Here is an 18,944-nt window from a genome sequence, read left to right as displayed (position 1 = left end):
TTGCAGCAGTTCTGTCACTGTGCAGATAAACCCTGGAGAAGCCACAAGCGCTGTCAAAATGGAATGACTTGGTCCCGGGTTTCTAGAAGAGATCCACACGGTTCTCTGTAGGGAAGAGGGCACTGAACATCAAACAACCCGAGTTGCGGTCACAGTCTTCTGCTTCGGGGACCGATACATGGTTTGGGTCAGGGTTGGCTGGCTAAATGCGGGGGGACAGAGACTGAGACCTCTTCTGGGTATCCAGTCCTTTGTTTATGAATGGCTTTGCGTTTATTATCTGACTTTCTTCCATAGTCCCACTTTCAAGGTTTTGCACCGGCCTAGAATGGAATACACAGGTCCCCAGAGCACTTTTGCTGTGGCATATGAAAACATTCCCCGGCTGACAGAATCCCTCCCAACTGTTCAATTTGGGCTGCAAGCACCGACAGACAGACCTCTGCACTGAATTAAAGCTGGCTTTTTTAAAGCAACGCCCTCGTTTTGCTAAGAAAAACGTTCAGGGCCTCCCCTATGTCATGTGGGGCTTACTGCTGCCAGGGGGTGCAGAAGGTGCTGGGTGCATCCTCGGTTCAGGCAGGGCATGTCGGAGCTCACAGCTACCTTGGATCAGGTGAGTCTATCCTGGAACTGCCCCACCACGCCATTCATAATGGAAGGGCCACTGTTGTTTTCAGAGAGGTTTCCTTGCCGTCCATCAACGAAGACCACACAGAAATTAGCCACATTGTCCAAAAAAAGAAAAAAAAGTTGCTTTATTTCCCACTTTTTTTTCCAGTTACTGACCGCACTCACTGCACCATTGTAGCATACAAGCCAAAATACAAGGGCATATTGGCTCAAGGTTCTTTTCAAACACTCAACTTACAATACAAAAAAAAGGTATAAATTTAACACAACTTCAGGAAGTGTTTGATGAATTTCCTGCAGGTGGAGGAGGATTTAAAAATGAGGGAGCTACACACAACGGTGACCATCGGTTCAGAATCCAATGGCAACTTCATCACCTTCTTTGGAAGGGAAACAGAACATAAATATGATGACACTTAGTGTTTTAAGAGCTATGAAAAGTGTGTCAGTGACTTAAGAGTAAACCATCAAAATTTAGTGTTGTCGGACTGCAAAAGGAGAGACTCTTGATGGCTACAATAAATAGTTTGCGCCAAACTATTTAAGGCAGGACCTCTCAAGACCTGTTCCATTCACAATGAGGTCCCTTGAACTTGGCTATGGGAAAACTTTCCCTTTTGAAGACTCCTGATCTCCAGAGAAGCACACTTCTCAAAGACCTGCCAGCCCATGTCCATGTTGCACCATCAACCAAGCTGATTTCATTGGCTCTCTGATCCTTTCTTGAAAGAAACGAGATTTTCATAGCTACAAGAACTGGGCAGGGGATGGGGAATAAGGGAAAGAGGGGAGCTTATGGAAGCCAGACGAAGCCGGCTGCTGGGAGGACCTAACATTTTTCTTTAACAAAGCAGCTCCGTGTTGCTATGACTGTCCTACTTCTTAAACAACATCCATAAATTGCCCAATATAGTCCTATATTCTAAGTGCATCAGTTTCTGCTGAAGCCGACTCACATCAGGCTGTGACAGGCTGGAGTTTTACCTGCATGTGGAATAGCTCAGTGCTTCGTTTGCGGTTGCTGCGCCAGATTTTTCTCCTCTCTCCCAATCGTCTGATTGTGAGTCCAGCCTGGCTTTTCAACCGTTTGGGCCCCGGTCATCTCAGAAAACAAAGTCACGGGAGACCGCTAGGTTGGCTGCATAAGGGCCGCTTTCGGCATGCAATCCACTACTCCTTGGCATCCTGTCCGTTTCCCTCTGGGACGCCATCCTCACTCACCTCCTTCTCCTCTTTGCTGCGCTTGTTCTTTTTGTGCTTGTGACGTCGGTGGCTCTCCCCTTCTTCACTCTCGTGCTGCTTACTGAGAAGAACAAGGAGGACAGGAAGAAAGCGTCAGTTCCTTGTTGCATAAATCAAACGGTCCTTGGTGGGGCTGGAGCCTTTTATGGCATCAAATGTGAAGACCACCAGCTTTTTCTCTACTACTGCACTCCAGCAGATCCGTTGCACACGAGGGAGAACATCAGTGTTTGAAACGGAATAATAGAGGCCGTCACTGGATCGTGAGCACCCCTTCCACATTTTGCATCACCTCTGGAAGGCAGCCATCCTTCTGCTCTGACCTGGGAGCTCCAGCTATTCCCACTGGCCCCCTAATCTGATGGGGGGAACATCAGACCTCAGGCAGACAAATCCAGAAGAGCCTGGGGTAATTCTCAGCAGCAGATTCCTGCCCTGAGGAGCAATACAGAGTTGCTCGCAGTAATGGGACTCCAGCCTTCCCTGGTCATCTGTATCACCATCCCCGTTTTCCGCCAGGCCCCGCCGCACCTGCATGAGACAGTGGTAGCCAAGTGTGTCCCCCCATTCAAATGTAACACCAGAGGAAAGGACAGCGAGCATCTACGGAACTGCCCTGGGCTGAGGCAGGAAGGGGGAAACCATTTTCCACTGCTAGGATTCCAATGGGAGCGGCTGTTCCCAGCGGGACGTCCGCGCTTTGTCCGGGTCCCGCTCTGCGGATGCGCAAAGCCTTACCGCCGTGAAGATTTGTGTTTGCTGCCGTCCTCTTTGTCTCGGTGCCTTCGCTCCCGGTGGCGATCTTCCCGCTCGCGGCTACAATCCCTGCTCCTGCGGTAGTCGCGCTCAAAATCGTAGCTGCGCTCCCGGCTGTAGTAACGGTACCTCTCGTCATCGCTGGAAGGAGGGAACGAACCGTTGTGAGGCAGAGGGAAGACAAACGGGTTAGTCCACGTTTAAGCTTCTGCTTGGATTTGCCAACTGCTGCCGGCCAGCTGAAGCCAAGGTGGAAAGAGTATCAGCACAGGAAACAGCCTTTCACTGAGCCAGGCCTTGGCCCATCTGGTCTAGCACTGCTGGCACTGACTGGCAGCAGCGGCTTTCCGGGGGTTCAGGCAGATCTTCTGACCCTAGGCCCTTCTCTATTCCGAGCACATGAGCCACGGCCCTTCCAACGTGCCCTACACAAATGTGTTGCTGGCAGAAACCCCCTTTTTAGGCCCTCTCCGGCAAGCAAAAGTGTGTTGTGGAAAGCCCTGGCTGTGTTGTGTGGGGTCTCCACCAACGTGGCTGCTGCAGGAATGCGAGGAAACCTTTTAAAGCCTCAGTATTGCGTCCGTGACGTCCTTCCCTCAATTCTTTCCCAGCAAAGTGCTGAGGCTTTTGCTCCAAGGGTTCCTTTGGCCACCACCATATACCTTCTGTGTCCACCAAGACGGCTGGGAGGAACATGGGGAGAACAGACTGAGCAGCAATCAGAGAAGGAATGGCACCGAGCAGTCTCAATGTTCAGCTTCCCCTCAGATGAGTGAATCCGTGGAACACACAGGTGTGCTCACCAGTCACACCTGTGCCCCTCCATACTGGGAAATGTACCGAAAACCACACCATACCTTGGTGCTGCAGGTGACAGCAACAGGCAAGCTGCTCAAGCCATTTCTGAAACATTTGACGCTTGTCTGAAGATATGCTGAAAATATATCCCAAGGAGTAGCGAGGACCCTTCCGAGAGCAGAGAAAAGGGGCTGCCAGTCCACCTCTTCCTGCCATGGGTGAGGTGGTCCTAATCAAGGGCAACTTGGCTCAGTTAAGGAGCAGCCATCCCTCACTGGAAGCCACCAGAGGCAACTTTAAAACAGCGTCAGCTCTGACTTCAGGATGCGCTTCTCTGCAGTGCCTCTAGCCCAGTCTTCCCAAAGTGATGCTCTCCACACGGGCCAGAACACAACTCCCAGAATCCCCCAGCCACACCCTGGGAGTTGTAGTGAGCTGCAGCTGGAGGATACTAGTTTGGGGAGGCTGTTCTGGCCCTTGCAGTTGAAACACCCATCCCTACAAGTAATGCGTAGCACACCTGACTTCCCACACTCCTGATGCAGAGATGCTCCGGGGCCTTTCCCCTGATCTTTCCCCTGGCTTCTCTTATTCCTGGTGGAACCTGAAACCATCTTCTGGGTGAAGGACAGGCTGGACATGCACGTGGTGAGCATGTCAGGAGGGGAACTGGCTGGAGCCAGGGGTCAGACTAGATGGCCTAGGAGGCCCCTTCTGACTCTATGTTTCTGAACCCACCAGTCTTGCATCACTGTCACAACAAGCAGGACTCTGTATGGCAATAAGAACGTGACGTTGCCCCAGAGTCACTACACAGTCTCTGCTAAGCAAAGCGAACAGCTAAATGCATTCAGGCCGGCTGCATTTCACAGCTGCTCTTTTATGTGGAGCAAAGAACCATGAAAGGTGCTTGAGTCCCATTTTCCAGCCACTGGACTTCCCTCTTCTCCTTCCAGAGCTGCACCACTCATGGACTGCACTGAGTCTGGCAGCACTGCAGGCTCACATTTTCATCTCAACGTCTAAGCTGGTGGGCAGCGGCTTCTGCCCCAGTACCAGTATCTTGCCTGATCTGGGTTCGCCTCCCCTGCAGCTGTGCAGCCCTGCACAGGTCAGCCGAACACTCACTTGCTGTATTCGCTGGTGGTGGGGGTCCGTTCCCGTTCCCGTTCCCTCTCCCTCCTCGTGCCGGAGTATTCCCAGTGACCGGGGTCGGAAGCACTGGCACCCTTGTCCACCGCTGTCACCCACGGCGTGTGAGATGTAGAAATGGGGGGGTAGCTGATGAAGCCTGAATCTGTGGGGAAGAAAGGGGGCCTTTCACCACCGGGGTCAGGCATCTGCATGCCGGTGGAGAGGCAACCCTCAGTCTGACTTTTCAGCAGCAAGATGGCAGTGAACTCTCCAAGCACGGCCTGAAAATCAGGGCTCCTTAACCAACTGGTTTAATCCATGTTCGCGAGTGAACCATCTTGCTGCTGCTGTTGTTAGTCGCAAAGTCATGTCCGACCATCGCGACTCCATGACAGTTCCCCAGTAGGGATACGAAGATTCAGTCGGTCTCTCCAGGGTTCAGTGACATGCAGATACAAGACTGTAGCCCAATCCTCCCCACAGCAAAGGCTCACCTGTGGAATTGTAACCAAACGGAGGCGGCTGCCGATTGCTGTAGCTGGCAGGCTGGCTTTGAGGAGAGAGGGCGAGAGAAAGCACATGGGAACAGTTAGCAACAGTCTCCGTCACTCAGTGCCGAGCGGCAGCACTTAGGCCTTGGCAGCCCCCAGTTGTAGGACACGCGTCCCAATGGGGCCCGCCTGGCACCAACTTTTGCATCTTTCTGGTGCCAGGTTAAGACTGTTCTCCACAAGGAGCATATAGTTAGTTTTCTTTGCTTTCCTAGCTGTTTAAGCAGGTCTTGCGATTGGATTCATAGGAACTATTCTCGCGTCTTACATTTGGTTTCCCATATTGTACAACAGCCTTCTACAGTTTTAATGCCATCTGTATTTCATTTCTCTCTTGTTGCGGTATTGTACTTTATGTGCCCAGAAAGCTTTGGCTGCTGGGGGTATAGAAATAAAACTGATACTCATAACACCAAGGCAGCCTTTCCCAAACTGGGGCTCTCCAGAAGCGTTGGCTGCAACTGTGCCGCCAGCTGGGGCAGCTGGGAACGGTAGTGTGACACTTTGCAGAGCACTACCTTGGGGTAGTCTGCTCGAAGGTCTCTCCCTTTAATTATCATCGGCATAAGCTTTTCCTTTCGGACATCGCTGGTTAGATTTCTCTGCCCCTGCCCAATTTGTACTGCATATACACTTCAAACACTATAGAAAGTGCATCTGACAAAGTGACTCATGGGATAGAATAAATGTGTTTTGAAGGTTGCGTTGTCGCTGCAGCAGGAGAACGGGTCGTGCCTCCAGGAACCGGAAGGAAAGAACCTGCCACTGCACAGTCCCATAAGGGAGGATGTCCTGTACAGCTGCTGGGGTCGTCCAGCCAGACTCTGGAGATGGAGGCACCACTTCACTGCCGGCATTCGGGACCTTGGTCTTCTCCTGTGCATTTGCCTAACAGGTGTGGCAGGATTAAAAAGAGATGCCGAGCTCTTGACAGCTGGGAGCATTCATGTTCGTTCTCACTTACCCATCTAGTGTTGGAATCAAAAGAGCGGGTGGTGGAGCAAGAGGTGGAGGGAACAAGCCTGCAAGCAAAGCGGAAACTGTTGGAAGCCACTTCTAGGATGCCACTGCAGAACTGCAGATGCCTTCACTCCACTTACGCCCTGCTCCACCTTCCTTACAAACCTGGGCTTGCTCATGAACACAGCCGCCACTGCCTGGTCTCCCCTGCAAATTCTTCTTTCTGAGGAAATGCCTCAGAAACCATGCGGCCAGTCCCCATGTTGCTTTCCCCCTGTTTCCACCAGCACAGGCCCACGGCCAGGGCAGGAAACATGCAACTTAATGGTACGAGGGCCTATCACCAGGCAGCTACATATTAACAAAGCCCATGATGCGCTTTCTTCGCTCATAATGTGTAAGTTCACCCCTGCGGCAACATCCCAAGCAGCCAGTAGATTCTATCTAAGCCTTCACTAGGTTCAGATCTGCTTGCTCTTTCGTGGAGCACACTGAAGCTGCCTTCAGACTTACACGCTCCATTACTTAAGTTTCTGCTTTTTAAAATGCTGCCACGCTTTAGAGAGGTTCAGGTTATCGATGGAATGGGCGCTAAGCCGCAGCTTATTCCGTTCAAACCAACCAACCCAACTGCACGTCTACCCACCTTAGTTTAGGATCGATTTCATAGGAACAGTTTATTGTTGAACTACTAATGTATGTTGCATCGTGTTACAATTTTGCTACACTACGGCTATTGTATTTGGACCGTCTCACCGGTGAAACGTTTTGAGAACAATGTATTCGTGGGAGATGAGGTACAAAAATACGCAGATTATAATGGAAACTGATGATGAACATTACTCAAAGCAAAAACCTGCAACATACATACCTGGAATGGGCCCCGGGGGTGGTAAGCCTGCGCAAGACGAGACAGAGAGTTAGGGCAGCGATGATGCAGGCTGTCCCTCTAGTTTAACAGGCTTATAAAGATTATTGGGAAGAGTAAATATTATAAAGATGAGGATTTAGCATCTTTTCTCGGAGGGTGTGCGATCCTGACTCTTGCACAGGGCAAAGCCAAGCCTTTTGTGGGGATGCAGAGCAGAGTGTCTCCCGCAAGGCAAAGCGGTTCTCGGGCAGCAGTCCAGGAGCACAAGCCTTGGCACTGGCTGCCGATGGAGAGCGGGGACGGACGTCCAATTGTGTGGCTGCGACTCGGGGGCCACGGTTTGCGAGGAGGCGCCTGCGCTCGCGGGCACCTACCTGGAGGATGCAGAGGCGGCGGGACGGATGTGACGGGCGGAGGAGGAGGATGAAGGAAGTGGGGTGGAGGGGGGCCGCCGATTGGGGGCGGAGGACCCGCGGGTGGGGCAAACGGCTGCTGCTGAGGTGTCTGTTGCGACTGCGATGACGGCTGGGGCTGCTGTGGAGGCTGCGATTTGCTCCCGTGGTCCCCAAGTACCTTGAAAACAAAGCGTGCAATGCGGAAGAGGGCCAGGTTTTCAAAGAAGGAAGGAAGGAAGGAAGGAAGGAAGGAAGGAAGGAAGGAAGGAAGGAAGCAAGCAAGCCATCGCGCAAGCTGCCTATTCCTGGGCCTGCCCAGGGGACTGCTCTAGCCTGGAGTTCAGCTCTCCAAGAATCTGGAAAAAGTTTTAGAAAAAGCAAGTTTCTAGCCCCTAATACCTGGAAATGTGAGAAAGACCTGGCCCAGGAGTTTTGTGTGGGGCTGCCCAGCGGCCCTCCAAAGCCTGCTTGCAGAGGTCATTTCAATGGACGGTTGAACCCAGGACCAGCTGCCATCTAGGCACCTTTCACCCCAGAATCCTTCGGCGTCCCAGCAGCAGAGCGCAGGGCGGGGCATGGGAGAGGGCCAGGCCGGCGGGTCGAATAAATTCCCCCCATGTGGACAAGCCCTTGAGCAATATTATGTGCCAGCAGACATGCAAATTAAGCAGCCAGATGTGCCACTTTTGCAGCTGACGCACATCTTCTACACCACAAACAGAGCTGAGAGTGTTCAAGGGCTTTCTGATTCAGCCTAGCTAGCTCTTCACACCCTACTGGAAATCAGATTTTCTCTTCAGAGAGCTGAGAACGCCCTGCACCTGGGCTGGAACGCAGAACCAGGCGGATGCAGGTCCCACGCCCCGTCCTACCTGAATGGGGTTCTCCTCGGAGGCGTGCTTATCGCGGCGGCGGCCTTCCACCCTCCGAATTGTGCCCGCCTGTCCACCAATGACATCGATCGTCCCGCCCAGCTTCCTGGTTTGAAAGGGGAACAAGCAGAGCTCTCTCAGCAGCTGACGGCCGGCGAGGGGCATTCTTGGTTCCCTCTTGCCTCATCTGTGCAAGCCGGGAGAAGATGCACCGACACCTGGGCCAGGGGGTAGTTTTAAGCCCTCAGTCAGGAGATCTCAAGGACCAAGATGGAAACTCCTGGGGCGACCCAAAGACTTGGTGCTTCCAGATTTTCACTGGCATAGAATCCTGCTTCCAGCAGGCAGGAGAATAGTCTTGGTTAGCCAACAACTACTGGGACATGTTGACCAGAGCATCGAGGCTTTGAACCTCCTCCTCTGGGTTTCCAGGGAAAAGGAAGGTTTTAGAGTGAGGATCCCGAATCCACAGAACAAGACCTTGGCTGCATTGCTTGGGAGCCACTGCTGTTTCGTCATGGTCCCCACACAGGTTGATACTCTGTGTGAATGCCCAGGAGTGAAATCCAAGGGGCGATCAGGAGCAGGGTAGCCCAGCAGATGGGAACGGGGCCAAACAGCACCCAGTTCCTACCACAGAATCAGCAGCAGCCTGAGGAGGAAGGAAAGTGAGGAACAGAGAAGACGACAGGTGACGGAGGAACAGAAGCTGCTGCCTTCTATCCACCCTGCCAGGATTATCTCCTACCGCCAAGAGAAGCCTCCCAGGGCTTCTGGCAGGGGCCCCTTCTGTGCTCTGCAGCTGGAGAACTCCTGAGCTGCCGGACTGGGACTGAACTGGGGTCTTCTGCATGGATGTGCACTATGTCCTCTGAGCTACAGACCTCGGGAGGCCTGAAGCTCAGTGATGCAGGATCCCGAGCTCCATCCTCAGAAAAAGGGCTTGCCTGGAATCTTGGAGGATGGGAGCCGGTAAATGGCGACGACGGAGCACAAGGAGGGCCTGATTCGGGGTAACTCGGCATCCTGCAGCCCTGTGTTCTTCTGGCTGGCTAAAAACATTCATGGCCCTAGCAAAGCCCAGGTGAAATGCATTAACAGAAAACTACAGCCATGGAGCTCACACCAGAAGGGCTTGGGACGGACTTGGCAAAACATGTAACGGATACGAGAGGCTCAGAATTGGTCTGTGTACCTGTTCGGGGGAGGCCCGGCTTTTATCCGCCCACCGACCAGGGCCACAAAATCCGTCTTAAAATCCATTTTGATGATATTGTTCTCTGGTTCTTTTTCTGCATTTCCTGTTCTTCCTTGCTGAACCTAAGCAAAACGGAATGACATCCAGATAAAACAGATGAGTTGAAACTCTCCTGTAGGAGGTTTGGCAGGAAATTTGGCTTTCCAAGTCCCGCTCTGAGTATGTCAGCCTGAGCTGACTCAGCCCAGGATCCTTGCATGGAGACTCTCAGGGCTGAACCTGGGTGCAAGAGTGTGATCCTATCCCTGACCAGTGGGGCTTCCTGACTGCGCCCACATGCAGATGCTGCGGATCCTGACCCGCTGCATTCCACGGTTCGTAGCACTGCAGGATGAGCAGACAGCTGGGCAGCTGGAATGGATTTTTAAAGTGGACTGATGGATGAAGGAAGGCATCAGCAATAAATGTGTAACTGGCTCGTTTCGCTTGTGATAAGGAATGTATTTTTGAAAAAGGATATTAGACTTATCTGTATATTAACTTCTGCTTTATAAATACAGTCTTTCCTGATCTGATGCCCTCCAGATGTGCAGGCTACAATACCCATGTTCCTGAGCAAGCATGATGCATGGACCTAAAGAATCATTTCTGAGTCATAATGGTTTTCGGATTAGCCTTAATGTGGCTAATGCAAAATGCCAGGCCTCGGACGGAGGAACCGCTCGGAATGGCAGGCATCCAGGGGAGTTCCATCTCTTACCATGATCTTATTTTCCGTACTAACAGGTGCTGAAGGCTCCAAGCCGAGCTGAAGCCGGCGCTGCTTTTCACAATAAGCTTTCCATGTTTCCTCATTGAATCCATAGTTGAAATAATCAGACAGGTCAGCACCTGGAAGCGAGCAAATAAAACTTTAAGGACAAGAGGTCTCAAGAATGCAACTGACATCCAGGAGAGAGAGAGGGGGGTGGGCGACGGGATCGCAGCACGCCATCCTGCAGGCAAGAAACCGATTTTCAAATACAGCCCAATGTTAAAAAAACGTCCTTGGTGCTGTTATGCACAGGGAGAAAAACGCGAAGGTTCCCCTTTCACTTAAGGGACCCTTGGAAACCAAGATGTGGGGAGGCATTCAGAGCCACCCTCTCCTTTGAAGTGGCATCTCGTTGCTTTGTTCTCCAGCATAAATGCAGCCTCTCTCGGCCCTCGGATTGTTGGCAGGGGATGGAAAGACCCTCATAGTTGGGGTTGCAGTTCACTGGCAGCGAAAGCTGCTCTTTTCTGTTGGACGCGGCTGCAGTGCTCTTTCCTGAAGTGGCCGCAAGAAGAAAGGGACCGAGTCAGCGCCCTGTTTAGGAGCCTCCGGAGTTTAAATGCATGCTGCACTTCGGGGTGGATCAGTATCTGTGGCCAGGCAAACTCTGTGAACTTCTGAAAAACGGTGCAAAATTTCACGTGCTTCTTGAGGAGTATTTTGTACTGGTTCTTAAATATGATTTGAAATGTACAGGTAGATTGTAAGCTGTTTTCAGGGGACTGTAAGTCTAGAAAACTGGGAAAGACGCATTTTAAGATATGTAAATCAGGAAGGCAGAGATGACCGAAAAACATGGCAGTGATTACTCAAGAGATTAAGCAAGGCTTCCTGAGATGTTTGTAGTGGATGGGTTAGGAAAGCTTTTAATAAATAATAAATAATAGGAGATTAAACCACAGGAAGAGCTGAGATGTACAAACTTGGTAAACTCTGTTCCATCCTGTGCTTTGGAAATGGTTCACTCAATCTCTCATTGACGGAATTCTGTGTGTGTTTTAGGGATGTGCAAGAACTTTGTTCTAATTACACAAATGCACTTTTGTGTCCGTGCATGCTCGTGCGGCACTGCAAGGCAGGCCAACACTAATGCAAATTTGTGCAAACTCTACCCCGCAAAGTGAAAAACCAGTCTGCGAGTCCACAGAACCTGCATGACTCAGAAAACACTGGTCCCCGCAGGCAAGGTTAGAGAGTCTCTCTTGCTACTTCAAGGATCAAGCTGGCTGGTAACCCTGACGGTGGTCCGGCAAGTAACCTGGTCCCAAATCGTGTAAGTCAAAACCAGCACTCCAAGTGGGGCCGGAAGCATCACGCGATCCAACTGCGTCACGCTCACCGACGCTAGGATGGTCCGTTCAGGAGGGAGCCAGTCTCTGGACCCGCTCCAACGTCAGCCCCACGTCCACCCCACTGCAGCAGCTCAGCATGGACGTTCCTAGCACATAGGCCCAGTCAGTCCTGTCTGGATGGGGCTGCAGCCGGCAGCTACCGCAGAGCCCAGGAGACCACCCAGACTGAACCCTCAGCCTTTGACAGGGAGCATAACTCCACCCAAGACCAGCCCCACACCCCACCCAGAGTCGCTGGTTTCTGCACCGAAAGGAAAAGCATGCAGGTGGAGCAGAGGCTTTCCCCGCCCCCTCCCGCCCAGGGGCCAGGGATGAAATGAAAACCCAAAAAAGGAAATCTACGGATCATATTTACCACAGGAAACTTTGAGGCCCCACCTGGTTTCCTCCACGGCTTGTCTTCAAACGATTCTAAATCCACTTCTATTACCGGCAAGCCGTTTATATTCCCTGCAGCGTCCAGATCAATGCCTTTGGGCTGCAACTTGGCTTTGAAGAAAGGAAGACAGGCAGTTAGCACAAGCACTCGCTGTTCAGCTGTTTGCTTTGGGAGCCAATGGCCTGGCTTTCGAAGAACTACAGGTGAGGAGCTGCACCTCTCTGGCGGGACCTTGGGTTGCACTTTTCCAAGTCTTGGGGGAAAAGGTGGAGGACACCGAGAACTGTCAGGGTGAAACGTAAAGCGATCTTGCTGCAAAAGGGGGATTTACACACCTTCCCTTTTTACAAGCAAGGGGTCTCTCAGAAGAAAAGCCATGGCCACTTCAAAAAGGGCACGATCAGGGTGGGAAGAGGAGACAAGATGGATCCTCCAGTGCATATGGGGAGGGGATCAGAGGAGGAGGAAGAGGGAGCGGGGACAGCCCATGGTGAGCCTGATCATCTGCTGACACCACAGATTGTCCCACAAGATTGCCCTGCATATCTTCTCTGTAAGGTGCATTGCCATATGGTTTGCACACGCCCTCCGCTAGTTTTAGATTTAAACTTAAGGTCAGCACAAATGAGTGACTCTGGGAGCCATCATCTGTGCTGACAGCACTGTATTAAAAGCAGGCACAATCCATGGATTAAAATGGCAGGCGCATCCTGGACTGATGATGTGTAAGGCTCTCCCAGGAGCTCACTTCCCGCTCAGCAGCATCGAAACAGCATTTGGCTTGAGCTCAGGATCAACTCGGAGTTCGGTTCTGACTTTTCTTAAGGAGGATAAAACGCTATGAAAGGTTGAGCGCCCCATCCAGCCAGCTTGGCTCGCATCCACTGGCAGCATGCGAACCATCTGTGTTCCTTCAGCAGGTCCAGGCCTGAGAGGTGGTGGCCATCTTTCACCACGATCCACATAAAGCCGAGGCAACATGATGCAGAGGGCTGGCACATGCTGCCACGTGGTGCTAGAAACAGCGGCGCCACCTCGTCATGGCGGCATCTGTGTCTGAAGCGGCATCCCACTGCCTGTCCCAAGCAACCCCGCAACATGGGCTGGGAATCTGCTCCTCCAGAAGCAATGGGAATCAGGGATTTTCTCCAGTCCCCCAAAAAACCCCTAAAAGAGTGCATTTCAGGAGGGTACCCCCAAACCTAAGCAGCACCATTAATACAGGCCTCATCCTGACTGAAAGTCTGAGGAAAGAAAGCTGAAAGTCCCAAGTGAAATTAAGCCAGGCGGATACCTGATGCTCCATAATTACGTGCAGTTTTGAGGTTCAGATTCATTGGGGTGCCCCTAGGGAGAGAAAAAGGATCGATCACCGCCTTCGACAGTAGACTGTGCTTCCACAGAACCCTACCCCGGCTGGGTTTCAGTGAGATGCAGGTATTAGCACTATGAACTTGCCTGAGAAGTGGTGATGGCTGCCAAGCTGAGGTGGCTTCAGGAGAGGGTTAGAGAAATGGATGGACACAGGAGGCTATCAACAGCTACGCATTATCTGTGTGTCAGCTGCAGGGGATTATGGGCTGGTGGGTGCTGTGGACTCATGGCATCTGGCAGCCACTGTAGGGCCAGGGAGACCTTTGGGTTACTCCATCCTGGTCAGCTTCTGATGTCTCTGCAATGGATGTCTTAGACTGTCTGAGGACAGACCATCCAGCCCATCCAGCTGCAGTGGCAGCACCTTCCTAGAGTCCCAGGCAGAACAAACTATTCCCCGACCTGCAACCCAAGATATTTTAAGTGGGGGAGCCAAGGGTTCAGACCAAGACCTCCAGCATCAAAGGGGGTGTATTGCCATCATGCTAAGATCCCTTCAGATGTTTTTCTTGTCAGCTGCCTGGCTGCATTCCAGGAACTCAGGTCGATCCTGTGCATTTCTGATTTATTTACAGCTATTTTTCAGCCCCCTTCAAGGGTAAAACAGGTTTTACGTCGGCCAAGTTTTTGCCTGGCGCCGACTTTATAATCTTTTCAGCATCAGGCAAACCCCCTCCCGCTATTTTAATGTTTAATTGATTTTAACTGGGGTTTTAAGTATATTAACTGTTGGGTGCTGTGGTGCTTGTTTTATTTTACTCATTTATTGCAAGCCATCCTGAGATGTTTGTAGGGTATGGGCAAGAAAAGCTTTTAATACATAAATACTAAAACAAAACAGCAGCAGAAACAGAACGTTGGCATCCATTCCTGACGTTCTGACGGGCCAAGAACAAAACCTAGCGCAGGAACTGGAAGCGCGCGCATGCGCGCGCGCGCACACACACACACACAGAAACGTACATGTAACAGGGTGCTCCAGTTTTAATGTTGCCGATCGTGACCCGAATGTCGTCGTCATCACTGTCGCTGTCACTGTCGTCCTCGTCGTCTTCTCCGCTCGGAAGGACCTGCCACAGAGACGAAACGTGGGCAAGGCATGGGCAAAATACGTAGATGACCTTGTTTCGATCCCTACAATGACCCGGTAAGGGAGGTCGTTGGGGGAAGGGGCTTTAGACATTAAAAAGTTCAATACAATGGAACCAATCAGCCAGGACGCCTGCTGGGTGACTTTGGCCGTCATGGGCACTCAGCCTGACCTACCTACCTCACAGGGCTGTTGTTGTGAGGATAAAATGGAGAGGAGGCGATTGTAATCTGCCTGGCTTCCTTGCAAGGGGAGGAAAAGTGGGTATAAAAAGAATATCGTCCAATCCTAATTTTATTTTTTATTATTTTTATTAATTAAGAGAGGATATATTGTGGAATGTATTACGTCATTTATAATATTATATTGCTATGTATTTTGGAATTTTATTTGTGTAAGACATCCTGAGGCTGTGGCAAAGGACGCCATACGCATGTCTTAAACAAGCAAACAATCCACGTTTCACCAGCCACCGGAGCAGCCTCTCCACCTGTCCTAGATATATTTTCTCACAGCATGGCTAAAAGCCGAAGCGTTTTTCCAGGCTACTTACGCGATGCAAGAATTCTTGGTCTTCACCGTGGACCATCCTGTTCTCCTTAGAAGCATCTTGCAATGGAAGAGATTCTGCATGTCTGATAAAGGTAAAACACACAGCCATGTTGTCTTGAGCCGACCCCCCCCCTCCAAATCAGAGATATAGTAGTAAAAATATTAAGAAAGAGTTATTAAGCGCCTGGCCGTTTCAAAGAATGCTCAAAGGCATGTCCTTTGCTTTGAGTTGCTAACATTTATGAGTGGGTTCACAGTGGGTCCACACTTCTGATTTTTTTCTTAAATTTAAATGAAGTATTCCAATAACAATTTTCATATAACAGCAGATTAAAATCTCATTAATTGTGCATTAACTTGTTCCCACAAATATTTCTAGAAAATGCAATGCAGTACTTTGACTTTTAAAGGTTTGTTGTTTTCCAAAGACATGTGGAAGACCCAGGCCGAATCAAATCAACCTCCTGGGCTGGATGAAAAACTTGGAAGATTTACCCTGGAATTGGTCCATCTTCTTGCTTGCCATTGTCATCTGAAAAGACAGCAAGGAGTGGGGGGCGTGTCCATTAGAGGAACCAATAGCAGCTTCAGAAACTTTACAGAGAAGTTGCATCTGGACTCCGGCATCCCTACCTACAAATCCCAGCACGTTCACGTACGCCTCCCCCTGCAGCAAATTTTCATTGGTGGAGGCAGATGTGGGCTTCAGCCAGGAATAGGTTAAATTTTCTCTGCCCTATATCTGTAGAAATTGCTTAAAGACAGTTTATAATTTGTTTTTTAAAGGCCTACAGACCAGATGAACTGACCCTACTACTCTTTTGGCAGCCCCCGTTCCCTGGTCTTCAGAGCTGATTTTGGTCTGGGTGGACAGATGGAGAAAGGTAACCGAAATGCCACTTCCAGATTCTGCCTCATCTGCATTTCCAGGGCTCAGGCCTCTTCCATGCACCTCCTGAAAAACCCTCTGACCGTTCCCCCCCGCCCTTCAGCCAGCGCCATATCCATTTCCCGTGCATTCCCACAGTCTTCACCAAGTTCTCCCAGCTGGTCTTCGCCATGTCTTCCAGCAGCAAACCCCATAAATTCAGATGGTTTTGTCTGCCCAGAACATACAACCAATCATTTTGGCACGCCACCCTAAGATGGTATTTGTCTATCTCAATATGAATGCCTAACAGTCTATTTTTGTAAGCTCTTCCTACATCACTTCTACACTTTATGGACCCTCATTTCTTTAGAGTTTAAACATTCCCTTAAGAACACCTCGGATATAATAGCTGATAAAAAGCTGGTGCTCCTCTTAGCGGCCCAGTTCAGATGAAATAGCAGCATTTGTTGCAATTCAGGGGTTTGTGGTTTTACTCTGGGTTATCTAGGGGCTGTTTTACCCGCAAACCAACCCAAGTGCTCGGGTACAGATGTCACAGAAGCAGCTGCTGAATGCTACATTGTTCGGTTGTTGCAGAAAATGGCTTGTGTGCAGTATACATCTCGGCGCTGTGTGGGTTTGTTAGCGACCGTGCAAATTGCTGCCGAATGTTGCCATTATGGAATGTTCTCCTGGTACCAGTGCTCTGAGCCTTCAATGAGGATCCTTTTATTTCCCCAGGCGTTTCTATCCACAGTCTTACAACTTCTGTCTCTGCATTTTTGAATCTTTGCACTGCTGCTGACATTTATCTCAGGTTTATTTGGGGTTTCTTCTGTTTTGGTATGGTTTTTATGTTATGCTTACTATGCTATTGCATTTTATAGTTTTAAGGGTTATTTTGTGGGCTGCCCAGAGATCTTTGACTACTGGGTGAGATCACTAGATGATCATGGCTTTTTATTTTCATTTTGTTTCTTGGCAAAGCTGGTTGGAGAGCCTTCAATCAGGACCCTTTTCATGAGCACTTCCAGCAATTTATTTACTTGCACCTGCAAATGAGCACAGTGTTTTTGCTTTTAAAATGGTCCTTGTTGCACAAACAGGTGGCTATTTTGAAACCCGAAACAATATTATCATCATTACTAAGCGTTAAGAAGGAAAGAAGAAGAAATAAAAGTACAGAGATAACTTTCATAGCTGTCAACCAACCAGGATATTTCAATTAATTAAAATTCAAATAGATTTGGCACTGCCGTCTACATTTATATGCCTTTCTGAGATCTCAGAAATTGGCAGTTGCCAGCATTGGAGGAGGAAAGGGTAACGGGGGACAGAGAAGCCTACAGCTTCATACACACCCAGTCTGGGACTGGGGCAGTATGGCTGCAAAGCAAAAATGGCACGGCTGCTAAAGGAGCCATCTAGAAACCTTGAAATCCACTGTCACCTCGCTCTGATTTCTTTCTCCTCTGTCACTAATACGCATGAGCCCAGGGCCAACAAACAACCCCTAAGAAAAAAAGGAGGGTCGGGGTTGGACTCTAATCAGTGGTTGTTTAAACAGCGGGTGGTCATGACATGTGAATCCAGAACTGTGGGCTGTTCGTGGGTTGTTTTGCCAGGCTACAGCTTTGGCAGGAAAGAGCGCTAAACAAAAAAACCCTGACTTGCCAGTACTTGCGACTACAGCGGCGCTGAAAGGCAGTTGGGATACAGGGAGCGGGGAAGCGAAGGACGAGGGAAAGAAACAACATTTCCGGCAGCATGAAAACAAACTACAGTTTGTTTGACTGTCTGCTAAACAACTCTCAGTAAGGTCAACAAACAATGTGTGAGCACGGTTTATTTAAGCCAGGCCTATCTTCAGCAATCTGCTCCTTTCTGAAAACTTTTATCAATGCCACATTTGGCATTTCCCTGCTGTCACTAAAACGACGTATGCTCAGACTTACCCAACTTTGCCCGTATTTTGCCCCTACTCCCCTCTTTCCTGACTCGCTCTGCTGCGCATTGTCAAACTGAACACTGTATCCTCGGCGGGGCAGGGACCTTACCTGCCTTTTGGCACTGCACTATCATCCTTCCTGCATCGTTTTACTGCTGCCTTGGCTTTCATGCAGGGCTTCTCTCACGACTGGTTGAATTGCTTTAATTACAGGTTGTTGTTTTTTAAATAGATTGTTTCAGATTTAGAGGTTTGTTATCAGGTTGGTTTTATTTTCAGGGCAGGGCAGAAGGGTTTGAAGCCATACTACCTGACTGGGTGCCTCCAGCCCGTAAGACTGTTGGGAGCGGACGATGTGGCTGCTGTCCATCAGGGAGGCACCTGGTCTAAAGACAGCTGCTCACCTGCCCCAGCTCGTGAGACAGAAAGATCAGCGTCCCACGCAGTCCCTGCACCCCAACGCCCTGCAGGGAGGAAAGGCAGGGCCTTCGCGGTTGTGGCACCCTGCCTTGCGCTGCCTTCCTTTCTGCCAGGTGGAGCCTTTCTGTTTGCCCGGGTTTTTGCAGAGGGTTTCACCAGAGGCAGCACTGTTCAGCCCCTCTGGATGCCCGCAGCTTTTCCGCAGCTCCTCCCATCCCACCTTCGCTTCGAGCTCACCGCCGCGTCTCTGGCGGACCGAGCAGCGCCGTGGGCGCGGGGCTGAGGCAGGAGCAGGTCTCCCGGCGGGCGGGAGGGCGCAGAGCTGCGGGTCTGAACCGGACAGGGCGGCAAGCACCGCAGGCGCCCCGCAATGCCACGGGAATCGGCGGGGCTTGCTGCGGAGGGTCGCCCACCCGACCGCGCGGCCTTCCACAAGCCGGGGAGGGGGCGCCCGGGAGCCGCGCGGCTTCCACGCGGGAGGGGGGCTCAGAGGCCACGGAGCGAACTCGCAGCTCGGCCGGCCGAGGCAGGGGCGAGCTGGCGAGCAGCGGCCGGGGAGCGCGGCCGCGGGGGGCCCTCGGGGGCGCCCGGCTCCCGCCCCAGTCCCGCAGCGCAAGCATAACGCTGCAGCGAGCACGAGGAAAACGGGGCGCCCCGCAGCCCTCCCCGCCGGCCGCGCCGAGCCCCGCGCCCTGGAGAGCCGGGCAGCCGGCGAGCGAGCGGGATCGAGGCTG

General features: G+C 51.1%; 1 protein-coding gene across 1 annotated transcript; it reads right to left on the bottom strand.

Moving 5' to 3' along the window:
* Positions 1–742: 742 nt before the first annotated feature.
* LOC123021926 (pre-mRNA 3'-end-processing factor FIP1-like) lies at positions 743–17,924 on the bottom strand. The gene is made up of 16 exons (XM_044427183.1): positions 17,900–17,924; positions 15,467–15,503; positions 14,973–15,054; positions 14,293–14,399; positions 13,250–13,302; positions 11,955–12,065; positions 10,171–10,301; positions 9,408–9,532; positions 8,213–8,318; positions 7,320–7,518; positions 6,946–6,972; positions 6,079–6,136; positions 5,058–5,113; positions 4,558–4,726; positions 2,614–2,772; positions 743–1,936 (listed from the first exon to the last, which is right to left on the bottom strand). The coding sequence occupies exons 1-16, from the start codon at positions 17,922–17,924 to the stop codon at positions 1,804–1,806; spliced, it is 1,578 nt and encodes a 525-aa protein (XP_044283118.1). The 3' UTR covers positions 743–1,803.
* Between the last annotated feature and the right edge of the window lie 1,020 nt (positions 17,925–18,944).

This window comes from Varanus komodoensis, unplaced genomic scaffold (genome assembly GCF_004798865.1).
Source record: "Varanus komodoensis strain SLA01 unplaced genomic scaffold, ASM479886v1 scaffold18_3, whole genome shotgun sequence".
Classification (NCBI taxonomy): Eukaryota; Metazoa; Chordata; class Lepidosauria; order Squamata; family Varanidae; genus Varanus; species Varanus komodoensis.
This window is presented reverse-complemented; position numbering and strand designations above follow the sequence as displayed.

Excerpts from the sequence above, each read along its gene's own strand:
- LOC123021926 (XM_044427183.1), bottom strand. The coding sequence starts at position 17,924 with ATGATAGTGCAGTGCCAAAAGGCAG. Across the intron at positions 6,973-7,319 it reads GCCGCCTCTGCATCCTCCAG|GCTTACCACCCCCGGGGCCC; the intron begins GTAGGTGCCCGC and ends CGTCTTGCGCAG. Across the intron at positions 2,773-4,557 it reads ACCACCAGCGAATACAGCAA|CGATGACGAGAGGTACCGTT; the intron begins GTGAGTGTTCGG and ends CCCTCCTTCCAG.